This window comes from Hypomesus transpacificus, chromosome 22 (assembly GCF_021917145.1).
Source record: "Hypomesus transpacificus isolate Combined female chromosome 22, fHypTra1, whole genome shotgun sequence".
Lineage (NCBI taxonomy): Eukaryota > Metazoa > Chordata > Actinopteri > Osmeriformes > Osmeridae > Hypomesus > Hypomesus transpacificus.
The window spans coordinates 1,865,633-1,877,515 of NC_061081.1; the positions used below are offsets into that span (position 1 = coordinate 1,865,633).

Here is an 11,883-nt window from a genome sequence, read left to right on the forward strand (position 1 = left end):
TCTGAAAGCATGACGAAAAAATTTACTTTAGAGCTGAAACCAAACCATACTGAAAGAAAGCAACAATGCAGCAAAAAACACCAATAATATTAATAATAATAATAAAGTTTCTAATAATATCACTGGAATTATTCTCTGTGGTACTAAAGTTCCTGTGCAGCAAGAAGTCAATCACAATTAGGAAGATAAACTATGAAGGTAAATCACGTGTGTAAGTGTCTGTATGTGTACATTTGTGTGTAAGTATGTTTGTAGGTTGCAAGAGCTAAAACCAGATAAATAATATAAGTCGCAAGAGGAGTCCTTGTTTCAACTTGGGGAGAGGAAGTGAGAGAACAAAAGAGAAAGATACTAGAAAGAAAAAGAAAGAGAGATGTGCTCAGTACCAGTGGATGGACAACACACCGGGGAGCCTGCCAGTTTCTACCCTGCCCCCCCCCTCTCTCCAATCACCCCACTCCTCCCCTACAAGCCCTCTTACCCACCCCACCTCCCCTTTCCTCCCACACATCCCCCTCTCCTCTCCCACCTCCCCCTCTCATCTCCCATCTCCCACTCCCCTCCCCCTCAGATTAAATCTAGGTAATAAATAATCTGATTAGGAAAGTGGTCTCCCGCAGGGCATAAACACAGAGCAGCCTGCCTTTCGAACAGAGCGACCCCTAGGCCTGCTTACTGAGCCCAGAGAAATCCACCCCAGGCCGAGCAAAAGATTTCCACGCGAATCCGCCCAGTGCAGTGCGGTGAGTACACCCTAGTAAAGTCCAATCCAATCAAATGAAGATAAGTGATTCAATATAATCAATAATGACTCATCAAGTTGGGGCAACGCAAGGAATCAAGGTGAAAACATTGTCGATATTGACACCTCAGTGTACACTAACAAACAGTGTAAAGTTACAGTGTAGACTTGGTACAAACATTCACTTCTGGGTCTTAGTTCCACACATAGTCCTGGTGTATCTGAACGATCAGCCCACACAGAACAACGCTTCACAATACACAGCCATGAGAGCTTGGTAGAACAACAACTTTAAAAAAGGGACAACAGTTAGTAAACCCTTCTTGTGTCTCTTTTGCCATCTTTTGAGGCCACACACTCTGCCAGGTTAGTCTCTGACATCTTTAGAAACTTAAAATGTCTTCAGAAATGATATTTTGAAAGTGTTATTGCAACCCAGTGAGACTCTGGGTAGTATGGTTGGAACACAAGCTTTAGTTGTGTGTTAAGGTCTGTGTGGGATGTCACCATCAACATCACAATCGTCATCATCATCATCACCACCACCATCATCATCACCACCACCATCACCATCACCATCACCATCACCATCACCATCATCATCATCATCATCATCATCATCATCATCATCATCATCATCACCATCATCACCATCATCACCATCATCACCATCATCATCATCATCATCATCATCATCATCATCATCATCATCATCATCATCATCACCATCACCATCATCATCATCATCATCATCATCATCATCATCATCATCATCATCATCATCATCATCATCATCACCATCACCATCACCATCATCATCATCATCATCATCATCACCATCACCATCATCATCTGACATTAACAAACAAAGTGTGCGTAAGTGTCCATCCAGCAGGGTTGTAGTGTCTCTGTCACACTGTGTTCCTGTGAGCGACAGGCCCCGGCACTCTGTTAGCCAATATGAAGGAGACAGGGAGGAGGGGCATATCTAGAAAAGGATTAGAAATGAGAAAACCAAGCAGAGGAGGCGGTCCTTCAGAAGCTCTTTGTGTCATAATAGGTGGCGTGATGTAACGTCATGGCCTAGTTAACGTTCTGGGATCGTTTGCTATGCCTGCAGTCTGATCCTGGCTGGGATGCCAAGTTTCCTCTCCTCCTCTTCTCCGCTCTTAAGGCTTGCAGTCACGTTTTAGTCAGTGATGACTGTTTCACCACAATGATATGCTTCGTCTTCCATTAGAGATCAGGGGCACTAAGGGGTCCAATCAGGAGAGGAGATACAACAATGGATCATTATGTCTTCAGCAGCAAATGTAACATTTCTGATCTAATGTGTTATTGTGATGGAGGAGCTGTCTGAGTGAGGAGAGGAGACCAAAGGCTAAGGAGAGGATTAAGGAAAGGAGGGAAGAGAGAACTGAGTAGACGTGAGGTGAGGATAGAAGAGCAGGGGAAAGTTTGTTTGTTTGTTGAGGCAGTCTATATATCAGCCAATCTGTAATTAAATCAGTATCTGTATCAAATATGGTGGTAGTGTCTGCTCTCTAGCCATCTCTTATTCCCTGTTCCTTTTCCCCCTCCCTGTCTTATAACTGTCCCTGTTACCCCTCTCCCTGGCTCTATACGAAACCTGTTCCTGTCTCTGCTGGTGTCTCTTGCGTTGCCTTGCCCCCTCCAAACCACAAGGGGGCACCATGCTGACTACACATCAGTGCTAATGCTGCAGCTGCGCGTGAACATGTCCCTCATGGTGACAGAGCGGGTGAGGTTGAGCTTGTGGTAGCTGGGCAGGTCTACGGGAAGGGGCACACGGAGGGGCAGCTGGTGAGGCAGAGGGTGGGGCAGGGGGTCCAGGTCGTGTTGCTGGACGCTACGGTAGCTGACGCGCTCGCCGCCGTTCCGCAGGCCCTCCGGCTGCTGCAGGTAGAACGGCAGCTCATAGTGGGTGCAGGACGGGCAGAAGGTCTGTGAGCGCGTCAGCTTCCGCGCTGGCGGCGGTGGGAAAAGGGCGGGCCCGTTTGGGGCGGAGGAGACGGCGGCCGAGGCCGCCACAATGTTGTGATTGGAGTGCACCGGAGGGAGGCGGGACGTCACAGCAAAGTCTGGCTCCTCCTCCTCCGACTCTGACTCCTCCTTCTTACAGCAGTAGTACTGACAGACAGGGCGTGGGGGAGACAGAAAACAGAAGGAATGTTGATCATCAGAGAAACAGAGAAGCTGTGGATGGTGTTTAATTCCATCTTGTTTAAATCTTAATTAGTCAAAATAAATGAACTCCAATGAGAAAAACATGGTTTCACAGATTGGGTTTCACAGACGAACACACACAATATACCCCTGTATCAGTCAGACCCAAAAACAGAATGGAACAGAGGATTATATTTCATTGATCCCCAAAGAATAAATGTGCTTAAGTAAACTGCAGCCGTTCTATGTGACAAACTGGACAGAACATTAGACTGAACATGAGTATGGTTGAGAATCTGTTTGCTTGAGAGAGCGTGAGAGACAGATCTAGGAATTGAAAAAGAAATCTGAAAAACGAGATATTGTGACAACGACAAGATCGGCTGATTTTAGGATGAATCAGATGGGAGTGGAGCTTTCATCAATGAAACCTTTTTACGGCCCACTTACAGTCTTTCAGCTCTGACTGCATGTCTAATATCCCATTGTGTGTGAGACAGTTACAACAGATGTACTTTACAAGAATCTGCTAATATACTATAATCATATTATAATTACCTAGGTAGAATACAACAATTCTATCACAACACCTTTATGCGCAGTATGGAGAAAGAAGAATAAGGATGATATACAATGACAATTCAGCTTGCCAGTGATTTTCATGGACAGACTCGTCTGCAGTCTATAGACTTACCTGCAGTCTACAGTAGCACAGTACTGCGATGATGCAGAGTAAGATAACAGTTGCGAGGATTCCTCCAGTGATGACCACTGTACCGGCTGTCATTCGAAGGCCTCTCCATCAACACCCTGCAAGGGAGGAGGGGGTAGGACAGGAGGAGAGGAGAGGGGATGGAGGAAGGGAGGGGAGTTGGAAAAGGTAGGGAGGAGAGAGGGGAGCGGGAGGGAAAAATATACAGACATAACGAGGGGGATATAAAGACAGAAAGAAATAAAGAGATATAAAAAGAGAAATAGAAAGTAGGAAAGAGAGCAAAGGTAGGAGAGAAGACGAAGGCGGAGCAATGCGGACAGAGAAAGGGAGAAATCTGTCAGTGTATTAACTTCATTAAGTGGATGAAGTTAGTGTCATCCAAGTGATGCTTATTGAATTATCTTTGCTTTGCTAGACGTGTAATAAAATCAGGGTATAAACACTGAACATCATTTAGACTTGTCTCAGCTTGGAACAGATTAAGACAGAGTGAGAGGTGAAACACAAAAGGACAATAAGAACCAGAGAGAGAGAGAGAGAGAGAGAGAGAGAAAGGGAGAGAAAGGGAGAGAAAGGGAGAGAGAGAGAGATTAAATGGGTAAATAAACTAATGGGTAGAGTGGAAAGAAAGAGTGCTAAGATGGAGTGGAGTGATGGAGAGATGGGGAGCAGGGTCAGGAAGACAGGGAGACCGTGGGATGGATGGTAGGAGAATCAAGGTGGGGCAGACAGAGATAAAGAGCGGGGGGTTGAAAGAGGAGGGGGAGAAGGAGAGACGGAGAAGAAGCAAAGATAAAAGGATGAGGTGATGAAGGTTGCAGAGTGGATGGAGGAAGGGAGCGAGGAATGAAGCTGAAGCAGAAGTTGGGCAGGAGGGAAAGGTTGGAGGTCAGACCTTGAGATGAAAGGATGGAGGACTGAAAGAGGGGGATAGGGGAAAGAGAAGGAAAGAAAGCATAGACGATATGAAGCAGAGGTAGGAAAACAGGCCAGGCGAGGCCACACGGGTGAGAGAGGTGGTGACCTCTAAATTTTGGATCAGATAGACTTGGATGGATGAACCATCAACCTCTGACCCTGCCTCTGAGGTCAGATCACAGGGAAACGCCAAGCGCCAATCTAACTGTCTAACTGGCGGTAACAGAGAGGCCACAAGATGGGGAGATTGATCTAGCAAGAGAACGGGAATGGAGAACCAGTTTATTCTGGACTAGGATAATAACACAGTCTTCAGGAGAATGTGCCACAGTTTCTAGGGGTTCTAAACCGTCAGTCCTAGAGAGGGTGTGGTCGAGTTGTTACACCTCGCACCCGAACCTTCCTGTCCCCCTAACACACACACACACACATCATTTTTAGATGAAGCATTCAACAAGCTCCCCTTCTGTCCTCCACCATGCACCCTCCCACCCTCCAAGAGCACAGCGGGGAATGTGATTGGACCAAACCTGATTAGCAGGTCACGTCCCCTAACCCAATCAATTGATCTATGTTGAGAACTGGTCAGGCAACAGGAAGTGACAGTTAGAGAACAAGAAGCCTAGAAACAATCCTGAAAAGAACATGGCCTCGGGGTGAAAAATGAAAACAATTTCTGTCTATTAAATCTCTGCCATTTCAAAAGGAATCCCTACGGCACATCAACTCACACATACAGTCACATGAATCAACACTCACAGACATCAAATCAACTCTTCTATTTTCTTCATTTGGGCTTTTTCCAGGACTAAACTGTACTGCTGCGAGGTGCAAGGGGAAAATGGCAGCAAGACAGGATTACGTATGTCAGTACACACAGTTCTCTGGCCTGCCATTCCAGTCATGGAGTCAGATTAGATCAATATGTTCCCCCTGTCTGGTTGGTCTCTGTCCATGTAACTCTGCACACTAAAGAGATTACAGTCGCTGCGTTCTATGGTACAACAGCAGTCTAGATATGGAAGTATGGTTTACGAGACTGAGAAAGAGAATGAAAAGAGAGAGTATGTGTATAACGTGTGTGTGTGTGTAGCAGAGTTTGCTGAGCAGCCAGTCCACAGTCCCTGCACCTTAACCTTTGACCTTGGGCTAATTGCCTGGCTACTGATTGAACACACACACAAACATGAAGGCACACACGTGTCACCCACCCACCCACACACACACAAACATTCACACACAACACAAATGATTCCTGTCTCGGAAGACCTGAAGTGCAAACCCATGCATGCATATATTACTGTCTGCTTTTCACTGTGGTACTGCACACACACACCACACACACATATTATACAGAAACTGTATATTTTTGACACACACACAGACATTAGTCATGTGCAGGCAGACAAGACCAGGCGGCTGTAGAACCCGGTCTCCAGGGAGAGAGCCAATCAGATCAGTGGGATGAGAGATGTGTTGGTGCAACAGCACGTAGATCTTTAATTATTCAGCTCTGACACAAACAGCCCGGTAAGCAGGAAGATTCAGAGAGGGGCGAGGAGACACACGCACACACCTACACACACACACACACACACACATATTGTTGAACAACAATGGAAATGCCTGTTGGCTCAGATCCTGTTTTCGTGTCTGGAGGAAGAACAGACTCGCTAAGAGGGAAGGAAGGCGCATGTAGGCTAGTCGTGTGTTCACATACACTCACTGGTCCTGCAAGATGGGTGTCCACATTGTAATCAAACATGACATAGGCAGCATTACGTGTCGAGGCAATTATTCTGGACAGCCATTCACTGGGTTCCATACAGCCCATTAGTGAGAAATACCTTGTCACTTGATGAACAAGATGAGAACATTCAAACAGAATTAAAAGTGAGCAATTGTGAGAGTGCTCTGTCTGTCAAACAACTTTAGCAGGCCTGTTATATACTGTAGCTGTACATGCAGTATACTGAATACTTGATGCTTTATGAATAATGTACTCAAGTTAAAGTTGTCCCTACATCTCTGGAGGGTTCATGTTCAGTGTACAATGAAGCACACCTCAGTTTCACACACACACACACGTTCCCCCCTGCAACCCAGACTACACTGAATAGACGAGGAGCTGTGATTGGTGCCTTGTAAGAAAGTTCATCGGCTCTCTGTTTCATGCTGTAGGACAGTCCGTAAATTGGTTTTCTGTAATGTCCGTAGTCCTTGTAAGGACTTTGAACTGGCCAATTTCCAATTAGAAATCTACGTCTAGGTTGGAGCTAACTGTGCCAGCTGCCGTGCACTGTGACATCGACGGTTGTGACTTTTCCCCAGCTCCCACTGATGGTTTAATAGTAGCCTGTCATGGCAGACTGACAGCCTGCCTCCTGGGGGCATGGGTGGGCAGCTAACAACAGGCTGCCAGACACTGTGCTGACAGTATACTGACGCCATAAAAGACTGTCGGTAAAAGGGTTTGACATGTCCATAGAATGTCTGACTTCTTGAGTTAGCATCCCTGTTGTTCCTTATTTTTGTGCTCAGTGTGAAGGCACCACACTTGTGTAAAAAAATCATTTTTTTGTTAATGGGCTCAGACCAGGATCTTCCAGGCGTGCTGATTTGCTAAAGCCAGCGGCTCCAGAAGTCAGGACTAGTATGTGTTATAATGTTTAACATACTGAAGCACTAGTCTGTGACGCACTCCAGGTATAGACATGCGCCATATGCTACTTGCAGAGGTACTTTGGGTGCACTTCATTTAATTCACCCAAAGCCAAGAAACGATACGATCCGTCCCAGAAGTGCAAACTGGGAAACAAATCAAACACACCTTAATAGCTTTAAAGTGTTTGATCTATGGTATTGAGGCAGGTCTAATTAGTCCCTGCTAGGGGCCACACAGGCAGAAAGAAGATGTTGAACTGACTAGCAAAGTGGGGATGACACCACACGCCATAGCCTCAGACAACTGTCTCTCTATCCCAGGCTTCGGGTGCCAGTTCTGTGACTGTGATCTGTGTGATGTGTCACCCTGTACTGCTTATGAAGGGAAAAAGAGAGGTGTCAGGAGAGACTGGCAGAGCGGGAGCGAGACGGAAGGGAGAGAGTAGAAGGAGAGGTGAGGAAAAGAGGGAGGGAGGAGAGGGAGGGTGAGGAGGAGAGAAAGAGTTGAGGTGAGAGGTGAGAAAAGAGAGCGAGAGGTGTTCAGAGTGATGTTGGGCAGTATCAGGAGGAACCTACGAGGATATCCCTGTCTCTCCTCTGTCCTTGCCTTTAGGGCAGTTTCAGGCATGAACATCACATTAAACCGAAGAACCTAGCAGTGAAGGTGAAGGTTAGCACTCTTAGCTAGCACCGTTAGCTATCTTAGCACCTCATGGCAAAATAACTTATGAACGATGTTAGTTCTTCCTATTTATCTAGCAGTAGATAAGAGGTCCGGGTCTGCATTTATGAAGGGAGCGCAAACTTAGATCATGTCCCAGTCTCCCCAAACATTAGTATTTTATTTGACTACTTCTCTGCCTCTCTCTATGTGGGTCTGATTGGCTGCTTGCCTGCTGGGATCTAACACAGCCCGTTTTTCTTATACTTCCTGTCTTGTAATTTCACTAGCTCATCATGAGTCTGGCTCAGACCAGAGCATCAAAAGAAATATTTAGATGGTTTGCTCTTATCATAATTAGGTTCTAGTCCTTCTGCTGTCATCAACAATAGTCTACATTGTGTGTTTCACTTTATTTTGTTCAATGGCTTCCTCACCCATCTCTCTCTTGTTCTCTCTCCTCTCTTCTCCCCTCCCTCCATCTCTCCTCTTCTCTTTTCTCTCATTTGTCTTTTATTTTGTTCCGCAGGTGCTCAAGAATGGATACACGTCTGTTTTGATTGTGTGTGTGTTTGTGCCTGTGATAAGAGTATTATACTTGTGTAAATGTGTGTTTTGTATGGCACTGTATGTGTGTGTGCGCATTTAGTATGTACTTTATGAGTCCATGTGTGTTATGTGTGTGATGTGTGTCCTCTATAAAAGCGCATGGATGGGTGGAGCGTTGGAGGCAGGACAAGGCAAATAAGCAAATATTGTTCAACTGAACACAACCTCATTTCCTTATGCTGCTGGGCCTATATTGCTTTGGGTTATTGGCTGCTCATGCAGACTCAACCAGCTGATGTGGAGTGTCTGATGTATGAACACACCACCCTCTCTGCTGGGTCTCACAAAACACCACAGGGCCTGCGGCATGCTGGGAAAATGATAAGAGCGTGCCCGCACCATGGAGTAATTACTCTTTTCCAGCTGTAATTGTTGGATTCTGCTTGCCCTGCCTAGCCTATCTTTGGTTAATCTAGTCTTGTTTAGCCTAGCCTGGTCTAGCCTACCCTAAGGGAGTCCTGCTTCCAGTGCATCCTTCAACTCTTGCAGATCTGTCACTCACTGTTATTATTCCAGAACACACAGCCACAATGACAGCTACATAATAGCAAACATGATTCATTCACGACCACATCCATGAGAGTGTGTTTTCAGAATTCTGTCAGGATATGTGTGACTCGTCAGGTGCTTGGAGACAGAGCTGTATGGCGGGAGATGGACTCTTGGGCTTGTGTCACTGTGTATTGTTTGGCACTTGAGTCGGCACATGAGGGCCCATGAGCGCGAACCCCATTACTGGCTAATGCATGTGGGATGTGAGTGTATGTAAATACGGGGTCAGGCTCAGTCAACAGCTTTCTGATGCTGCCTGAGAGGACTGGGGTGGGTGGAGGGCAGGTCAACATTAGCAATTCGTGTCACTGTCCTTTATGTTACCTAAGACAAAGAGAGAAAGAGAGAGAAAGAGAGAGAAAGAGAGAGAAAGAGAGAGAAAGAGAGAGAAAGGAATAAAGAAAACGTACAGAGAGGTGGAACGAGAGAGAGATAGGCCGAGATAATGTGAGAGGCACAGACAGAGAGAAAGAGGGAGAAAGAAGCAGAACGTAGAGAGGTAGAACGAGAGACAGAGAGAGAGAGACAGAGACAGTGAGTAGGAGGGAGAGAGAGAAACAGAGAAATGTAAGACCGAAATAAAGAGTGTCGGTGTGTGTGTTTTGATTGTGTGACCAGTGGATCCTCAGGCACAACGTAACAGACTTTGTCTTCTACAAAGGATGGACTGGACCTGAGAACAGAAATATAAATATATTTCACAGAAGACTTCAACTACGATTAAAGCCCTATTTTAGCTGAACAACGAGCCTGTGCCATAAAACCCCTTCTCTCATCCTCCATCATCCTCCTCTTATCCTCCTCTTATTTTCTCCATTCTCCACTCTGTGGGGAACACACAACACAGTGGGAGAGAAGTCAGGTGATGTGAGGAGAGAGAGAGAGAGAGAGAGAGAGAGAGAGAGAGAGAGAGAGTGAGAGAGAGAGAGAGAGAGAGAGAGAGAGAGAGAGAGAGAGAGAGAGAGAGAGAGAGAGAGAGAGAGAGAGAGAGGGAGACACAGATCCATACAGACTGTAGAGCAGTAGAGCAGAGGCCCCAGAGGGAGATCCAGTGAGCTGAAGACAGGATGGACGAGTGTAAGAGTGTGACACAGAGACACTTGGCCAACACCAACACAGTGGTGCTTCCATAACCAACTGTTACACCAGATTAGCATCATTTACTTGTCATTCACTCCTCTCCCTACTGTCCAGGATCAGACAACGTGGTTTCTCTGTCATTGTAAAACTCCATAGCGATTAAGAACCAGCCAACCCACTGTTCTTTAGCCTCTCACCGGAAGACACCAAGAGGGAAGGCAAGATGCATCAGTGAGTCTCTCCTCCCAAAGGTTTTTCTTTTTTTACTCTGGAAGAGATTTGACGCCTCAAGAAGACCGTTGCTACGTCTCCTCTGATTTATGTTGAGTATCGACACCTTTGGGCACCTGTAGGGTCATTTTGACTGTCCACGTTAAAAAGGGGCAGTTCCAAAGAACATTTGATTTGAATCCACACAGTGAGAAACAGCTTGTTAAATCATAAAAAATTGAAGTTATTGGCTCCATTTTTGTTCAGTTGAGGCTGTATAGTTGCTGTTCTACTGATTCTGGATGATGTGCGCTTAATTGGAATTCAACTGCTCTGTGCTGCAACTATTCCATAACCACACGGACAAGGTCAAGGTTGTTTTGACTGCATGGTTCCCTACAAGGCTGTTATGGTATGTAGTGTACGCAGCAAGTACTTGGCGAGCAAAACAATTGCACCCAGGGGAAGCAAGATCATATCAACATACTGCTGTGTGCAACCAAGCAAACCAATCAGCAGGCACACCCAGGCCAACACACAGACACACACAGACACACACACACACAGTGACACAGAGAGAGAGGATCACACCCCGGTGCACAAAATGGCACCCGGTTGACATGGCAACTGCTAACAGGTGTTACCATGTTATGGGCAAGACGAGTCACTCCTTCCCACACATTCCATAGGGTGTCGTGATTAACAGACACTATGGGCAGGTGGATCCCAACACACATACACACCTCCTTAGGAGAAGCTGGGACTGAGACCTAGAGCTATTAAACCCACACAAGGCAAGAGGACGCCTGTCAAATGTCAAACACAGACTCAGTCTACACATCCCCTCCAGCTATCCTATATCCCTCACGAAATGCCACCTCTACACATACACACTAAGCATGCAGTAAGATCCATAAACAGAGTACTACCCCGAATAACATATATAGCACAACTATAATACCCCCAACATTAGTTTACTATCCCTACTATCCCTACACATACAGTGCAAGCTTTAGTACTTGGCCAAACCTGAATAACCATAAATAAAATGCCCCTAAACTTAGCCTGCTAACCCTACACATACAGTAGTAGCTCTAATACCCTAATATTAAGCCTAACATTAACAACAATCAATGTAATACCCCTAACCACAGCCTACTAGCCCTACACATACAGTAGTAGCTCTAATACCCCTAACACTAAGCCTCACATTAGTGACCCTAACTACATACCCCTAGCATTGCATGGAGTCTATGCACTTTCACTGGCTCCATCACTAACAGGATGTCCTGAACAGCTAACAGAACCCCAGAGCTGCTCGGGGCACTGCCACCAATAAACACTTCCTCATTCAACACGGTCTCCAAGGTGATTAAAAGCCATTACGTTACATTTGATCCCTGATCCTTGTAGAGGAGGAATAATTAATGTTGCTCACATTCGTTCACTTTCCCTAGCTGAAACACATGGGATTGGGCAGAGTCTGAGTGAGGCGGCTGGTGATTGGGTGGTTTTGTGAGCTTATGAGCTGATTGAAAACCTGGG

At 45.9% G+C, this 11,883-nt stretch overlaps 1 protein-coding gene across 1 annotated transcript; it reads right to left on the minus strand.

Annotated features, from left to right (window-relative positions):
• Window positions 1–2,443: 2,443 nt before the first annotated feature.
• fam163ba (family with sequence similarity 163 member B, genome duplicate a) lies at window positions 2,444–3,716 on the minus strand. The gene is made up of 2 exons (XM_047044799.1): window positions 3,624–3,716; window positions 2,444–2,893 (listed from the first exon to the last, which is right to left on the minus strand). Exons 1-2 carry the CDS (start codon window positions 3,714–3,716, stop codon window positions 2,444–2,446), a joined length of 543 nt encoding a protein of 180 aa, XP_046900755.1.
• Between the last annotated feature and the right edge of the window lie 8,167 nt (window positions 3,717–11,883).

Bases quoted from the DNA above. Each gene is read 5' to 3' on its own strand.
- fam163ba (XM_047044799.1), bottom strand. From the start codon at position 3,716: ATGACAGCCGGTACAGTGGTCATCACTGGAGGAATCCTCGCAACTGTT. The intron at 2,894-3,623 runs GTAAGTCTATAG...CCTGTCTGTCAG, and splicing joins TGTGCTACTGTAGACTGCAG to TACTACTGCTGTAAGAAGGA.